The following is a 17719-nucleotide window of genomic DNA, read 5'->3' as shown; positions in this document are numbered from 1 at the left end:
GGGCTAGCCCGTGTTTTTCAAGTGGCAATAATTTAAGAGGCAAGTTTGGTTTTTGCCTTTTAAATGATTGCCACTTTATAAATACGGCCCAACTTCCTGGAGTGGCACCCATGCCTGCATCTGGCAGGCCATTACATAATGCCCTACATGTTTTTTTTTCACACTTACAAATGTTAGTAAAACACATATCAAACGCAACTTGCATGGGTATGAGGCTTCCTTACATAACCTGTTCACGGGTCCTCTTTATCCAACCCTAAGGTGGAATCTAGATCATGGGAAGGAAAATAGTGACAGCTATATAAAATGACATCTGGACTGGGAGTTGGGCGGCAACAAGAACAGATAGTTGAAGGTCCAATTATGCACCCCATATGTATCTGAGATTTACATAGGCCTGCTCATACTGAGCAATGAGGAAACACTTTATTAATTGCATCTCACTCGCGTTGGAAATCCATATCAATAATATATTGGTGTGGAGCTGCATATTCCACAACACACATATGGCCACTTAGCGGAAACATCACCAGATATTATCAGTTCAACTAAGGAGGACGGGACATTTTATTCAGATCACCAAGCAGCAAAGTAATGTGGGTATCTGAGACTTGGGCAAGCCATCTAGGACTAGATAGAGCTGATCTGGGTTCTTGCTAAGCCTAAAATGTGGTCAACTCAAATAATTTTAGTAGACTTCGGATCTCACCACTGCATGATAGGTAAAGTTCACTTCACGTCACTTCTAGGGATCTCTCAGATGCAGATAATCTCTGGACAAATTCAAAGGGTCTATTTACTAAAACACATTTGCAGTCAATCCTCCAAAAGCAGAGGTTTTCTGAAGCTTCCCGTGCTATTTATTCAGCGTGGCCATTTTGTTATGAGGGTACCAGAGCAGAAATTGGATATTTCTGCTGCAATCTCTCTGCTATTGTTCACAAGAGCTGTCCCCATAACTGTATATGACTACTGTGACAATGACTACTTTGCCAAGCTTAGCCCCAGAAGCTAACGCCACCTTAGACATTGTTAGCCCAATGTAGCTTGTAGGCTTCAGTATCACGATGACCGTGCATGTGCAATAGGCATGCCGGGACCGTACCCAGAAGCATAAGCTATCACTTTACTTCTTACTCTTCGCCAGGACGGGCTCTTATCAGAGCCGATATCCCAGCAAGAGACATTTCATTTCAGCCAAATCCAGAAGAGATGACTCTAGACCAGTGTTTCTAGGCTTGGTGTTATGGTCCCACTAACTGCAGATCTTCCAGATGATTATCAGAAGCACCTGACTATCTTTAAGAATAAGTCAAGTCTGTAATTAATATACCAGTGTTCCTGTTAAGAAATTACACATTGTGAACCTCTATAATTGTCGACATTCCTTATAACTACAGGCATTACTATGTCAGCAAAAAGGTATCTAGGGGGCTGATGGAGATTTGAACACTAGTCGGCCAATACTGCTCTCACATTGCGTGCACGGAACTAAGGGCCTAATTCAGAGTTGGGAATAGAGAGAGAGATCGCACTTAACTGTGTACCTGGACAAACCAATGCAAGGGATGTAAATACATTTTTTTTTTTGCATGTAGGGTAAATACTGGCTGCTTTTACATGTAGCCCACAAATACTGCACAGCTTGATTATTACTCTACAATTTAGATGTTAGTTTGGATACCTCCCTCCCAAATCTAAATCTCTGTGCACATTTTAAATCTGCCCCACCTGCAGTGCAGCATGGTTTCACCAAGATGATCAGTTGAGAGGGATATCTCTCTCTATTCCCAACTCTGAATCAGGCCCTAAATGCATATATTTGGCCATGCGCAGAGTTATATGCATTTATGCGGCCAGTCCGCCCCCATCCGAGCGCTTGGGATCATAGGATTAACATTATACGTGCGCATTAGCACCAGACATATCTTTGGTTCAAAATTGCGTATCTGAAAAATGCCTAATTACGTGTACGCACAGCTTTGTATAACCCACAATTCCATTGATGCATCCTCACTGATGTTAGCCGGGACCGGATTAAGAGCCTCATGGCCTGCGGTTTAAAATGATCAAAGGTCTAGTGTGAGGCGGACCTATGACAGTGCTGTGTGGGTGTGGCCAGTCGATGTGGGCGTGTACAGCCCCTACAGTTTCGGGACCAATGTCTCCCTAACTAGGTCAACGTCGTAGAAAAACGACGTCATTTTATAAAGAAAATGAAAATGCAATTTTAAAACTTATGGATTTATGGCCTACCATGTGGCCAGCTGGTGGCTGGTCATCATCATGCTGTCTTGGTGATGGACCTATTTTTATGTGGAGGCCTGTGGCTGTAGTTCCATTCGACCCATTGTTAATCTGGCCCAGAATTTAGCCTGTGTGTGAATCCGTTCCGCCTATTCATCTGCAAATGTGGAAGCGCAACTGAAATGTGTATGACATTGCATTACCGCTAGTTCTGCACATTGACTCATGAGCGTACGCAGTCCAAAAACACGCACGCAAAGCCAATGTGCTTTCAACGCTGCATCAGCCACTAGGTGAAAGCACCGGAGAGTGATGTCAGCCTTGTCACTGGCTAGAACATATCAGTAAGACGCAGGGTACCCTGAATTACACCACCTGCAGAGAGATGTCTTGAAGTGTTAATTGAGCTCACTGTACAAACTTACGTTACAGCTGCCTCCATTTTTGCATGGATTACTGGCGCACTCATTGCTCTCTATCTCACAATTGGTCCCCGTATAACCAGCGCGGCAGTTGCAGGAGTAGCTTCCCTGGCCTGTGTTGGTACAGCTGGCTCCATTTCGGCACGGCTTATGGTTGGTACAGTAGTTCAGGTCTTGATTGCAGAACAGGCCACCCCAGCCCTCTTCGCAAGTGCACTCGAAGGGATGGGAGCAGGATCCGTGCAGGCAGCCAGGGTAACGCACGCAGTCGTCGCAGAGTCGCCCTTGCCATCCCATGCGACACTTGCATTCCCCGGGCATCTCGCAGAAACCGTGAGACTCGCTACAGCCGGGAAGACAGATCGCTGCAAGAAAAGAAGCAATGAATCAAATGACAGTTCTAAAGCTAGGGAGGCACAGATTTTATTTTATTAAGGGGGTGATGCAAATCTCTCACAGGGATCTTGTACCCTTTGGATGCCCTGGCAAGCAACTGGGTCTGTCCATGCAAGGGCAATCTTACTGTTTTCTATGGTCGGATGCCGAAAATTAAAAAGTTGTCAAAGTACAATGAATAGAAAGTCCTTGATCGAAGAGTTTAGCATTGCAGAAAAGTTGGACAAGCCACTGGGAGAACGTGGCACAACCCAACATGGTATAGCCTGTGTAGCCAACTTCTCATACATTAGTTCTGAATCCTCAACTGAAAAAGTTCAGACGTATGAATGCTAATACAGTTACTGCAAATAATCCTTTCCTGTTATTCATTAATAAGCCACCTGTAAAATTAAATGTTTCACTTCATTAATTCAGTTATTTACCTTTAACACTTCCCCCATGTGTTGCCCTAAAGTCCCTACAGGTTTTTTTTTATAAATATTAGTTCTCAAATGCACAACCTCTTTCAGTTGACCAAGACAAGGTTATAGCCAGAACTAGTGACAGGATTACAGGTCATGGAAGAGGGTGTTGTGGTCCTGTATGTGTTGGTACCTGAGGTCCCTGCCTGCGACATTGGGCTATTGGGATCCCAAAACAGCTGACTGCAGCTCAGGGGCTAATGCTTATTTCACAGCCCCTTCTAGCTCCAAAACATAGATCCGTACTATTTTGTAAGATTGTTCTATTGGAAGAGGACGCTGTAGGCTCAGGACCTGGGAACTGCAAAGTTGCCCCAGGAAGGTCCCAACTTCATAAAGTTTGGAGATGTTGCTGCAAATTGTCAGTCAAATGATGAACCTAAATAATGTGATGCTGAGTAGCTTCTACTATCGGGATTCTGGCGGCCAGCATTCCGGACGCCGGGAACATAACCTCATCCCTGGGTAATGTTTCCTCCTGTCCTATTTAGAAGGTTTGATAGCGTTTCGGCAACGTTCCTAGGCATTTCCTCTGAATATCCCAAGGCCCTGACTCTAGTATGGCTGGGGTAATAGAGCAGGCTGACACTGACATTATGGTGCTAATCACTCTATTCTATCTTCTACAGAGTAAGAGAATGTTAGTTTATTAAAGTGAAAAACTGGCTGACCAGAGAATGATGGACAAGACAGACAGCAGGCTGAAGTCACGGTTATCCATAACTCTAACGGCAAGTCACATCTACCCTTAGAACAGCTTGGGTTAGAATCTATTTGTGAGACAGGATTGGCCAGCAATTATAGAAAGTGTTGTCTAGAAGTAAATCACCTGGGATTGGAACCGGTTTCTGTAAAACATCTGATAAAAAATAAAATAGAGGCTGCTTAAAAAACTGGTTCTGGGCAAAACAGTCAGTTATGAGTAAGTGGAATCCAGAAGCAGAGAAGGCTTTATGGTCCTTACAGATGGCCCCGTGGACCCAGCTAGTGCTAACTTACACATTCCAAAAATGAGTTCACCGTATGGACAGATGCTATTAATGTAGGTATACGAACAGTTCTGTTTCTACTGCAGTCATATCAAAATGAGAACAAGGATGATGAAGGACATCTATTATTTAAGTAGATAGCCATACCCTCCTTTCCCACATTTTCTAAGTGGGTACCAGGAACTGTAATTCCTCAAAACTGAAGAAAATAATGTGTTATATCCTACAGGGGAATTTCAATGTAGCAATAGACTGTGGTAATGGGGTTAGGTAGTGGAAGGAGGTCTTTTCACTCTATTCGGCTTATTTAAAAAGTAGTTTTCATAGTCCCAGCAGTGGATGGAGGAGAGCGCGTGGGCCTCCATCTCAGTAGGTCATAGTTTTATGGTCATCTGATCAAGTACCAGCCTGGTTAGTAGACTACTCCATGTTACTGTGCACATATAAAAGGATGGGACGGCCTGCTGGAGCTCTCTCACTGCCTGTCGAAAATCAGGAAACGTAACCCGGTATTGCAACCTGTAAACTACTTGTTGATGTGTGCCACCATCTACCCCCATCAATTTAGCAGACGATGGGCGTGTTTGCCAACAGTTTGCATAAATCTCCATTGGTTACTGGTCTGCACATGCGCAGATCTTGTACTGGGAGATCGATCGTAGTGTCCCCTAAGCCGCAGCATGATTGACATTTGGGGGTGGCGATGGGGAACCATTTTACAAAATGGTGAGGCCAGGGTCTCTGTCTTCCAATGCAGATATTCCTGGCCCCGGCAGAGAAGACCCGGCGGCAATGGCTGCCCGATGGCAATCCAAAGCTGCGTCTTTGTTGGCCAAGTGGACGATCAATTACAAGTGCCTGGGGTTGATGCAAATATCCTGTTTTCCCTCTGAAGTTCCTTGCTGAGGTCCCCTTAGGCAGGGCCGTAGCTAGGGCAGTGCGGCCGGTGCCATCGCACAGGGCACCACAGGTCAGGGGGAGCTGTTTGGACCTGTCAAATTTCTGTTTATTATCATTATTGCATGTAGCTTCCTCTTATTTAATCCCCAGCATCTCCTGGCCTCCTCTATTTCTTCCCTGGCCCTTCCCCATGAAGACATGGCCCTTTTTTGGGTGCATTATGTCCCTTTGAAAAATGAGGGGGGCACCAATGCTCTTTCTGGCACAGGGCACCAAAATGTCTAGTTACGGCTATGCCTTAGACACCATTGTTTGTGAAACATTACCAAAGTCAGCTGTCTTGTTCATCCGTAGCTCTTGCCAGAAGCACCCCAACCAGGACCCTTCTTTCAAAATCACTGCAGTTTCCTTTTGCAGCATGCTAGCCATAGATATAAACTGACCAGCATAGGTGCTAGAGAGATAGTCTATGGGGGTGATTAAGTAGTGGACAGAATTGCAAAGCTGCACGCAAGCAGCTTTGCAATTCCATCCATGCAAATATGCAAATGCAGAAGGAGGTGTCCGACACCCCCTGCTACATCTGCGATCCCAGCACTGCGACCGAGGTCGCGATGGTGGACGACACCGGCCAGCTGAGTAAGCCTCAGTTTACGCAGGCTGGCCGGCTTGCGAGTCCAGGAAACTGCATCCATGAACGCAGATCCTGGTAGCAGGCCATCCCTGCCCCTGCTCCTTAAATGCCTCTGCTTATCAATCTGTGATCTGCCTGATCATGCAGGACCCATTCTGCACATGAGCAGAACGGGTCCTGCGTATGCGCAGATTATATGTGTGCCTTACCAGCTTCCCCATACTTCGCGCTAGTAAGGTGCATTACTGCACATGCGCAGCCTTACGGCTTAGGCATGTGCAGTCTGAGATCAGCTGATTGGGCTTTTGAGCATGTGCGAGCAGCTAATACCTTGCATGCACAGTCCAAAATTGTCGAGACTGCCTTGCACGCATGTGTGGCCTTACCGGCTCACATGTGCGCTATGCGTAAAGAAGTTTTCTTTGCATCAGCTGATGCTGGGCTGCCGAAAATCACTCGCCGGAGAGGTAGGTTTCGGCGGGACCTCTCCGGCGGTTGTTTTATTTTTTTAAACTAAATAAAGCGCAAATAATGGTGCAAAAATCTTCAGAATGTGCAGATTTTTATCACACAACTTTATCTATCCAGGTTTGTCCTTAGACAAAGGGAGGTTTGGGGCACGTGCCTGGGGCTTGACCCCAAGATAGTGAAGAGCTTGTATCGAATCACAAGCCCTCTATGGCCACTTCTCCCTAGAACCATGGCATGACCATGCTATCGGTGACCTTGCTTGGGAGTACCAAGAGGCTTCCTGTGCCCTTGCCATGGTATGAACCCAAACTAAAAACTCTGTGTAGCCTGTGTTTTTACCTTTAAATCATTTGAGTACCCTTCTCTAGAACACCAAAGGGTCTACCCAACTGGTAGAGAGAGAAGCACTGTTCATATTGTGGAGGTGGGACTCTGAGCTATGAAATGGATGCAGTCAATTGAAGGGTTGAGTAACCCAACCACAGCACAGACAAGATATGTGACACCCGAGGCTTCCCCACATCTGTGACCCAGAGTGAGAAGGACAGCTGAGTGGAGATATCAGAAGACACACATATCAAAGAGGGGAAAAGACACACGGAGCAGGACTCACGCAGAGCCATGTTCACGGAGCCCAGGTACAGCTGCACCAAAAAGAAGCCCTAACATTACCACTTTCACCACCAATACAATCAGCAACATTGTAATCACTGCCCAATTCCATCCCAGCAGTGATACTGTGAATGTGAGACCTTATGTGCACTGCGAGGACCAGAGGAAGAGGAGGGATTCAAATCCCTCTTACAAATCCGGGTCTCCTTCCTATAGGTAGTAGCGAGGCTTAGTGGAGAAGATGGTGTTAGTTCCCGCTTGATCAAGCCTCCCCATACTAGTACAAGTGGGCGCGTCCCACATCGGGGTCTCAGTGCATTTTAATGAATGGCCCTATTACTGAAACGGGATCGGTCTGAAACACCTGACGCTCGAAGACCGGCAGTGAAGATCCCGACAGGTAAGTAATTTTAGTATTTACTAACCTAACCCTCCCTTAGGGGTGCCTAACCTCCCCCACAAGTGCCTAACCCCCCCGTAAATGCCTAAACCTAAGTCTCCTGGGGGGGTGCCTAAATCTAAGCCCCCCCCCCCCGGGTGTGCCTAACCCCCCCTTCCCCTAACCCTAAGTCCCCCCGGGGTGCCCCTAACCTAACCCCCCCGCCCCCCTCCCCGTGGCTGTCCGTGCCCACTGCCCGGCTTACCTTCGATTGGTATGCCGGGCGTCGGGCTCCCAGTGTAGGTAAAACGACAGGCGTCGGGATTTCGATGCCTGTCATTAGGCCCCTGCGGGATTAGACAGTCGGGAAGCAGCGGTCGGCATTTCGACCATCGGCTTCCTGACTGCATCCCACTAAAACATATGAGGCAATGCAGAAACTACTTTTTCTGCAAGTTTGACAGGCGCATTCATGTTGATAAATGGGCCCCTTTAGTGCGTTATCATAGACCACTGCCTTACACAGTAGAAGCAGCAGGTATAGTAGATGGAATCCGCCATTGCACCTGAGCGAAGCCAGACTGGGAGTTGCATAAATCCTCATCCTCCCGTGTTCGGATGTATGGATTCTTTTTCCTACCACTCCCACTGTGTACTGTAGGGGAGATGAAAGCATCGAGTGCTGCTTTGCTTTTCTGTCTGTTCAGCAGATGAGCAGGAAATTATATTATGACAGGTGGAGCAAAAACTAGACTAGCGCTGGCTGGTGCTCAAAGCCGAGGTCAGGCCACGTCCCTGACTATCCCATGTCCATCTATTTGTGTCATATCTGTCTAATAATCTGTCTCATGTTCATCTTCCTATGTCAGATCGATCTATCTATCTATCGATCGTGTGTATGTCCTTCTAATATGATTATTTATAATATCCATCTCTAAAGAAAGTTAGATTCTATATAAAATAAATGGATATCCATGAGAAAGATAGATAAATACATAAATAGAGAGTTCAGCAGGAGTAAACGTGTTTTGTCCATGTGCTGCTAACAGGCCTCTTATATGTTGCATTGTAAACGTGCTGCACTAGTCACAGCTCTCATCAGTGGATCATTGTATCAGACTGTCCCTCATCAGTCCCTGTGTTATTAGACCTTTCCCTGTGGCAGCTGAGTGGCAGACAGATGATATGTTGTAACTGCAGCTATAGGCCCCATACACAAGCAGCACCTGCCTAGGGGGAGGGAGGGGGTGCTTAATGCTGGCCGCCTGTCTCTATTGTGCACAGAACAATCGGGGAGCGGGGATGTGTGAGGAGGGGGGTTATTAATCTGTCTTCGCTATTCACAATGAAATCTGGTTAAAGCCACATGTCCCCAGCCCCCTACACACTTCTATTTACCTTGAAGTCCGTCTGCCAGGGCGCGAGGGGTAGAGACGTCCCATAACCAGTCACCATATGCTGCCTTTATGTCTTTGTGTGCAGCCCCCTGACTCTTTTCCTTTTATACCTCTGTCTAATGTGTTTAGTGAAGTTCACAAATCACAGCATGTAAGGCTTAGGCTGGAAGGAGGCCATAAACAAACAGTACAGAGGTGCCCCTAGATATCGCTGCTAACATAATACCCGGACTATTCAATAAAGGGTAAAGAGCTACATTTTATGTATAGGTAAGCGATAAAGGATGAGAAATCACTGTGACACTATAAGTCAGAGCTTACAAAGTCAAGGTTCCGCTGTATGCATGAAAGTGTCTAACACTAGTGAGCTTTGTATCTAAACTTATCGAATTACCATCATCATTTATGTAGTGATCCTTTGTTTGCCGATCCAGTCTTACCATGAGCAACGCGGATGATTGGGACACAGAGGATAGATGACTTCATTTAGGGCCTTATATTCAGACATGGACGCTATTTCTATTTTCATGCAGCTGAGCGATCATCAGTGGACTGCGCATGCCTCTTAGCCGCAATGCGCATGCGCGGCGTTTGTACTGCAATCAGATGCGACTACGGTTGCAGTGAGGATTTGTTCGCAAGTGATTGACAGACAGGGGGGCCGTTTTGCGGGAAGTAAGAGGGAGTGGCAGCAAAAAAGGCGGGTGTGTCGTGACGCTTTTTCGGGGCCTGTATTTGCCTCCCTCTGCGATCTCGTAAGCAGAAAATATAGCGCCGGCATCTATGTCCCCTCGGCCATTCTGCGCATCCATAGGGTTATTCAGTTGGTTGAATCATCAAAGGAACTGCGACTGCCGCTGCGTAATTTTTATGCAGTTGCTTAGATCTGCGAGGCCGCCGGTGGGCGTATCAGAACATTGCCAGGCAGCCGTAGCATTAGCATATTTGTGCACGGTAGCTGTGTACAAAATCGCGACTGCTAATGCATTAACGACCACATCTGAATCAGGCCCTTACTAATCAGGTCCTAATCTAGTTATATCAAGCACTATGTTGAAGTAAAGCTGGCCACACACACAGTAATTGTAATAGAAAAAAAAGAATTATGTGTGTAAGTGACAATCTATCCAATAAATGACAATGTAGAGGAAGACTCAGTGACAAAGAACAGAGCAGGGGCACTAGACGTAACCTCTCACTGAGGGGTCAGCTAATGCTGGGTGCAGACTGTAATGATGGATTGGTCAGCAGACGAGTCCGCCATCAGATCGGCCGATTGGTGAGCTATACACACTGACCAATCGGCCACTCGATATGTCTTGGCTGACATCACAACTCGGCGGGCATTTAAATTTCTCCCCCCCCCCAGTTGTGATGTCAGCGCCGGTGGTCCCTGCAACTAGTGTAGGGCGGTCTGCGGGTCACCCGTACACACAGCCATCTGCACCGATACATTTTTCAGGGGGTTCAGTTGTTTAAGGCTTCCTCTGCTAAATGTGAAACCACTTTGGGCACTTCGGTCAGTGGGCCTGATTCAGACCCGCTCGTAAGCGTCCGCACGCTCGCTCTGAGCGATGGTCGCACAACTGCGCATGCGTATGGTTCGCAGTCATCAACCAGTCATTGCAGTCGCAAATCGTGCACTCGTAAAACAAAGAGGGACTGCTATTTTGAGTGACAGAATGTGCCGTTTGTGAGTGGTAACAGGGGAAGGTGCTTGAAAACGGGGGAGTGGTTGTGCGAACGCAGGTGTGACCAACGGTCAAAAGGGCGTTTAATGGGAGTGCATAATTAGCAAAGGAGCGTCATCGACCACGTCACTTGGTTGTCTTTTAGCCTGAACTGCTCGCAGTGATTGCGGCAAGTAATTCCTAACTCAAGCGCTGAGAGCAGTTCAGATGCCGTTCGATGTTCCCGATTAATCTAATAAAAACAGGAGATGATGTGAATCTCGAACGGCAAAGGGGCGTCTTGAAAAAATAGCGAGCGCATTTACCGGACGCTCGCACAGACATAGAGGCGTCCTCACACCGCAAAGTGCGAGCGCTCAATTTAAATATCCGGCCCCTTTTTTAGAGCGAGCGGCTGCAAATAGCGTCCGGGTCTGAATCAGGCCCTGTGTCCATTGATTCCTTCATTGTGTTTGACAAGGCCTAGAAGCTACCTTTGGCCCAGATGTGGCCGTGTCTTGTCCTCCTCAGACTGCATGCGCAGCCTAGGATGGGTTTGACAATGCCGACAATTACTATTACATTTGCAGCTCTTGTATTGCAGGATGGTTTGTGTGGGTGCAAATGTGCTCCTTTAGGGGCTGGTGCTAAGTCTGGCACAAAATGGCTGTGATCGTCTGGCAAAGATCTGTCCAAATCAGAATAGGCCGGGCATAATCCAAAGTGCATTAATGTGCATCTGTGCATGTGCTGCATGCTGAAACTCCCCATTTGGGTCTGTATAAAGACATCCATCCATCTCAGATCAACATCTTTAGCGGCATTTCCTCCTGAATCTAAATGAGGACCATCTATCTGAACAGCTTGTTTTTGGGAAACTCTTTGCTGGAAATCCCTTTCCATATTTAGCAGTGGAGAAAATATAATGTGCCTTTAGTGCAGCCTAGCAAGAACTGTCAGGGTCAGCACAACATTATACAGCACTGACACACAGACACAATGCAACAACCCGGGGCAATGCACATATAAACACAATGTAACATCACAGGGCACACAGACACAATATAACACAGGACAGGGCACATAGACACAGTGTAACATCACAGGGCACACAGACACAATATAACACAGGACAGGGCACATAGACACAGTGTAACATCACAGGGCACACAGACACAATATAACACAGGACAGGGCACACAGACACAATATAACATCACAGGGCACATAGACACAATGCAACATAACAGGGCACACAGACACAAAATATAACGCAGGACAGGGTACACAGGCACAATGTAACATCACAGGGCACACAGACACAATATAACATAGGACAGGGCACACAGGCACAATGTAACATCACAGGGCACACAGACACAATGTAACATCACAGGGCAAAAAAACACAATGCAACACCACAGGTCAAACAGACACAATACGACATCACAGGGCAAACAGACACAATACGACATCACAGGGCAAACAGACAGTACGACATCACAGGGCAAACAGACAGTACGACATCACAGGGCAAACAGACAGTTCGACATCACACAGGGCAGGGCACACAGGCACAATGTAACATCACAGGGCACAAAACACAATGTAACATCACAGGGCACAAAACACAATGTAACATCACAGAGCACATAGACACAATGTAACACAGGACAGGGCACACAAACACAATGCAACATCACTGGTCACACAGACACAATACGACATCACAGGGCAAACAGACCAATACGACATCATACAGGGCAGGGCACACAGGCACAATGTAACATCACAGGGCACAAAACACAATGCAACATCACAGGTCACACAGACACAATATAACACAGGACAGGGCACATAGACACAGTGTAACATCACAGGGCACACAGACACAATATAACACAGGACAGGGCACACAGACACAATATAACATCACAGGGCACATAGACACAATGCAACATAACAGGGCACACAGACACAAAATATAACGCAGGACAGGGTACACAGGCACAATGTAACATCACAGGGCACATAGACACAATATAACATAGGACAGGGCACACAGGCACAATGTAACATCACAGGGCACACAGACACAATGTAACATCACAGGGCAAAAAAACACAATGCAACACCACAGGTCAAACAGACACAATACGACATCACAGGGCAAACAGACACAGTACGACATCACAGGGCAAACAGACACAGTACGACATCACACAGGGCAGGGCACACAGGCACAATGTAACATCACAGGGCACAAAACACAATGTAACATCACAGAGCACAAAACACAATGTAACATCACAGAGCACATAGACACAATGTAACACAGGACAGGGCACACAAACACAATGCAACATCACTGGTCACACAGACACAATACGACATCACAGGGCAAACAGACCAATACGACATCATACAGGGCAGGGCACACAGGCACAATGTAACATCACAGGGCACAAAACACAATGCAACATCACAGGTCACACAGACACAATGTAACATCACAGGGCACAAAGACACAATGCAACATAACAGGGCACACAGACACAATGTAACATCACAGGGCACAAAACACAATGCAACATCACAGGGCACACAGACACAATGCAACATCACAGGGCACAAAGACACAATGCAACATCACAGGGCAACAGCACAAGTCATCTCCAGGAAGTGTATTAAAACATTGGTACATTGAGCACCATCGGATGCAAACGCAGTGCTTGCGGTTGCTTTACCCTACCGCAAGCTTTGCCAGGAAATCAGTGTTAAAAAATGGCAAGTGATGTGTACTATGACGCTGCCTGTTAATTATGCACGCCTCTGAAATGACGTTGAAACACTCAGGCACGCCTGCGTTCGACTCTCCAACCCCCCGTTATTACTGGACTGCCCCTGTTACCACCCACAATCGGCCTCTCCTGTCACTCATTACACTGGGCAGGCTTTGCTGGGCGAGCGAGAGGGTTTAGAACGCACTGTGTAGTTCGCGCACGCACAGAACGAGGCGTGCGCATGCGCGTACGCAGACCATCGGGCCGCGGCTCTGAATCAGGCCAATAATGTAGAGACACGAACACCGTGTTAAAGAACACAGGACAATAGTCACAGTGCTAGTAACAGGTACACAGGATAACAGGATACTCACGCTCAGCACAGTATTCCCCCTTCCAGCCAGTCACACATAAACGCTTTCCTTCTTGGTCGCAGACATAGTGACCGAAGGTATCGTCTCTTGGGCGGCAGTAATCAGAGCAGCTATCCCCATAGTAATGCTCGTCGCAAGTGACATGGTAGGAGTAACGCAGCTCACTCTGCTGCCCCAAGTGTATGTCCTGGGACCAGTCCTCGCCAACAGATAGACGTCTACGAGTGGCCAATCGGCTGAGCAGGTTGTTAGTGTTTTCTGCAAGGGAGAGTGAGGAAATGGTTAGTGATACAAATATGGCATAGTGTAGGCATTTAATACAATTCCATATCTAGTTAATGCACTAAATGTTCTTTTCTGTCCTGTCACCTTACCCTGTCCTGATTGTGTCACCCTAACACATACTTTTCCGATTTGGACACCACATGAGAACGGATATCTTTGCATTCTCACAGTGGGCCCGATGCCCAGTGGAGGAAGCCAGCCTGGGAGAAACTTAGCCAGTAGAATAAGTTGTTGCACCTTTGGCAATTCTTTTTCTCCTTAACAATATGGAAGCCATGGCACTATGGGACTAATACAGGGTTAATACCGCATATCATGGGCCTGATTTGTGGTGGACGTGGTGTCAATGTCGCACGCTAACGGCCAATGTTTTAAGTCTGCGCATTCATCTGAATTGCACAGCACATGCGTCCTGAAACGCAGCACAGAATCGGACGCATGGTCTGAGAATTTTAGTTGGCGTTGCAGGTTTGTCATTGATAGAGGCTGTGTACAAAGTCGCACAGCCACTCACATAGGAGGCCATACTTAGACGGAGAAATGGTGCAATTAATGGTGCATGTAATTACGCACAGTGGTGGAAATGCTCCATCTTAAGACGATGCAAGCTGGCGTCTTAGTTGTTTTACAATCGGATGCGGAATTGGCATAAGGATGTTATAAGGCAAGTACACGTACACGCTGATGACTATTACTAGTAGTAAACTAGGCGATTATACTGGTTTACTACTAGTCATCGCCATCAGTGTGTACTTGTGCGGAAATACGCTATTTTGTCCTTGCACTCTCCCTTAGGGTAATTTTTGCCCACTTTGCAGCCAATTCTGCACCAGCTCCAGTATCTACACTTTCCTCTACAAATGCGACCAACAGCCCCATGCAAGCAACAGGAGCAGGTGCGCCAGGAATATAAGCAGAGGCGTGGTGTGACTGCGAGTGCAAAAGATGCTAAAGAGCAGAGGGCCTGATTCAGAGCCGGACGCTCTTGAAGAGCGCTCGCTCTGAATCAGGGCGTTTTTTGTTCCGGCCTCCTAGCTGCTCGCTAACCTTTTGCGAGCGGCCAGGTGATCGGGGCTTGCGTCAAGACCCTTGTGGTAGGGTCTCGTCCGTCGCAAGCCCCAGAGAACTTCCTGCTCTAACAAAGCAGGAAGCTCTCCACTGACATCACTGGTGATGTCAGTGGTGCCTCCCACAAATGGCAGGCGTTCCTTCGGGAACGCCTCCGTTTGTGTAGCCACCCCCCCGCCCCGCCTACAAAACGGGGAGAGCTGTCGAACAACATCGACAGCTGCCCCTTTTGTAGTGAGCCCCGAAGCGAGAGGAATTCTTTCTCGCTCCGGGGCTTGCGCATGCGCATGGTGCGCGCCTGCTGCACAGTACCCCACCATCGACCCGCTTGCGAGCGCTATGTGCTCGTGAGCGGGTCTGAAACAGGCCCAGAGTACACTGTGCAGACACATTACAGTAAATGGCCATAGCGTAGAAAAGAAGTACTCCTTTGGAGCGTGTGAAATCCTAATCGAACAAAATGCAAATATTACATTTATTTTTTTTGAAAGGCAACACTAATAAACATACGGTTTATTAGTGTTCCATGCAATGTAATATTGCTTTTACATCTCAGTTACATTAATAGGTGTGACAGTGTCTTAGAGGCTTTTGATGAACTAGACGCAACTGGGTTTGAATACCCTCCAGGCAGGCGCATTTGTTTTCTTGTTGGCCATCATGGCACGACGTCCTTACTGTATGTTGGCTGCCACGACGTGTCCCCTCTAATCCCCTTCCCTCTGTCCCCCTTGTTGCCTAGAGTCGCGAGTGCAGCATGCCAGGAAAAAAAGACACAGCGTGAAAAGTTCTGCTTGTGTACTGAAAAAAAAGTTTCAGACCAAAAATCCCAAAGTGGAGAAAATCACGCTCTAAGGCTGACTTCCTAAATTTCAAATTTATTCTCTCTTTATACAGTGCTGCCCTGTCTCTCTCCAAACAATCATATTTCAAGAACATCTCCCAGTCCTCAAACCCCCGGCGTCTCTTTGCCACTTTCAACTCCCTCCTCTGTCCTTCCCCTCCTCGCTCTCTGCCCTTGACTTTGCCACCTACTTTACATCTAAAATTTACTCCATACGTGAGGACATCATATCCCATCAGACCCTCAGCACTCCTCCCCCTCCTTTCCCTGACCACCCCTCCCCTTCGGTCTCACCAACTCTGACATCCTTCTCCCCTGTTTCTTTAGAGGAAGTCATGGCCCTTCCTATTTCTTCTGCCTTTTCCCATCTTGCCCACCTCCTCAATCTCTCCCTACTATCTGGCACTGTCCTTTCTACATTCAAATATGCCCTTGTCTCACCCATTCTTAAAAAACCCACCCTTGATCCTAACATACTTTCCAACTATCGACCCATCTCTCTTCTCCCTTTTGCTTCCAAACTCCTTGAGCGTATTGTCTATAACCGCCTTACCACCTTTCTTTCCTCCCACTCCCTCCTTGACTCATTTCAATCTGGCTTCCGTTCTCTCCACTCTACTGAAACTGCCCTCACGAAAGTCAGCAACGACCTCCTTGCTGCCAAATCCAAGGGCCACTACTCTCTGCTCATTCTCCTTGACCTCTCTGCTGCATTTTACACTGTAGACCACCCTCTCCTCCTGCAAATCCTTTACTCTCTTGGTTTACATGGCACTGCCCTCTCCTGGCTTTCCTCCTACCTCTCTGATCGTTCCTTCTTTGTGTCCTGTCATGACTCCTCTTCCCCCCCACTTCCACTAACAGTTCCCCAAGGTTCTGTTCTTGGACCTCTCCTTTTCTCCCTATATACATCCTCTTTAGGTGAACTCATAAACTCCTTTGACCTCCAATATCATCTCTATGCTGATGATACTCAAATTTACCTTTCCACCCCTGAGCTCTCCCCCTCGCTCCTTACCCGTATCTGCAATTGTTTCTCTGCTGTCTCTTCATGGATGTCCCAATGCTTTCTTAAACTTAACATGTCTAAGACTGAGCTGATCATCTTCCCACCCTATTCCACTACATCACTTCCCACAGTTTCATTATCTATTGATGGCACAACTATCTCCTCTAGCCCCAAAGTGTGCTGTCTTGGAGTTATCCTAGACTCCTCCCTCTCCTTTAAACCACACATTCAGCACCTCTTGCAGTCCTGCTGTTTCCACTTGAAAAATATCTCCAGGATTAGACCCTTCCTCACCCAGGATGCCACTAAAACCTCATCCACTCACTGGTCATCTCCAGATTGGACTACTGTAACTTACTCCTAGCTGGACTCCCAGTCTCTCACCTCTCTGCACTACAATCGGTTCTCAATGCTGCTGCTCGGCTCATCTTCCTCTCCAGACGTTCTACATCTGCTTCCTCTCTCCTTCAAGCCCTACACTGGCTCCCCTTCCCTTCAGAGGTTCTTACACTCGCCTACAGAGCCCTCACCAAATCCTCTCCCACATACATTTCTGACCTTCTCTCCCTTCACACTCCCGCCTGTCCACTTCGCTCAACAAATGCATGCCGCCTCTCTTGCCAACTGATTACTTTCTCCCACTCCCGCATCCAAGATTTTGCCCGTGCTGCTCCCTACCTTTGGAATGCTCTCCCTCTCCCTATCAGACTCTCCATCTCTCTACAAATCTTCAAACAGGCTCTCAAGACCCACTACTTCATCAAGGCATTCCACC

At 47.3% G+C, this 17719-nt stretch overlaps 1 protein-coding gene across 1 annotated transcript in view; it reads right to left on the bottom strand.

Moving 5' to 3' along the window:
* The window catches only part of LOC148453451 (delta-like protein B), an 86579-nt gene that overhangs the window by 8669 nt on the left and 60191 nt on the right, over nt 1–17719 (bottom strand). The window contains exons 5-6 of the mRNA XM_088462094.1: nt 13739–13996; nt 2673–3034 (exon numbers count right to left, since the gene is read on the bottom strand). Coding sequence (XP_088318220.1) covers nt 2673–3034; nt 13739–13996 — 620 coding nt within the window. The remainder of the gene's footprint in view (nt 1–2672; nt 3035–13738; nt 13997–17719) is intronic.

Source organism: Taudactylus pleione, unplaced genomic scaffold (assembly GCF_031769625.1).
Source record: "Taudactylus pleione unplaced genomic scaffold, aTauple2 ptg001150l, whole genome shotgun sequence".
Taxonomy (NCBI): Eukaryota; Metazoa; Chordata; class Amphibia; order Anura; family Myobatrachidae; genus Taudactylus; species Taudactylus pleione.
This window is presented reverse-complemented; position numbering and strand designations above follow the sequence as displayed.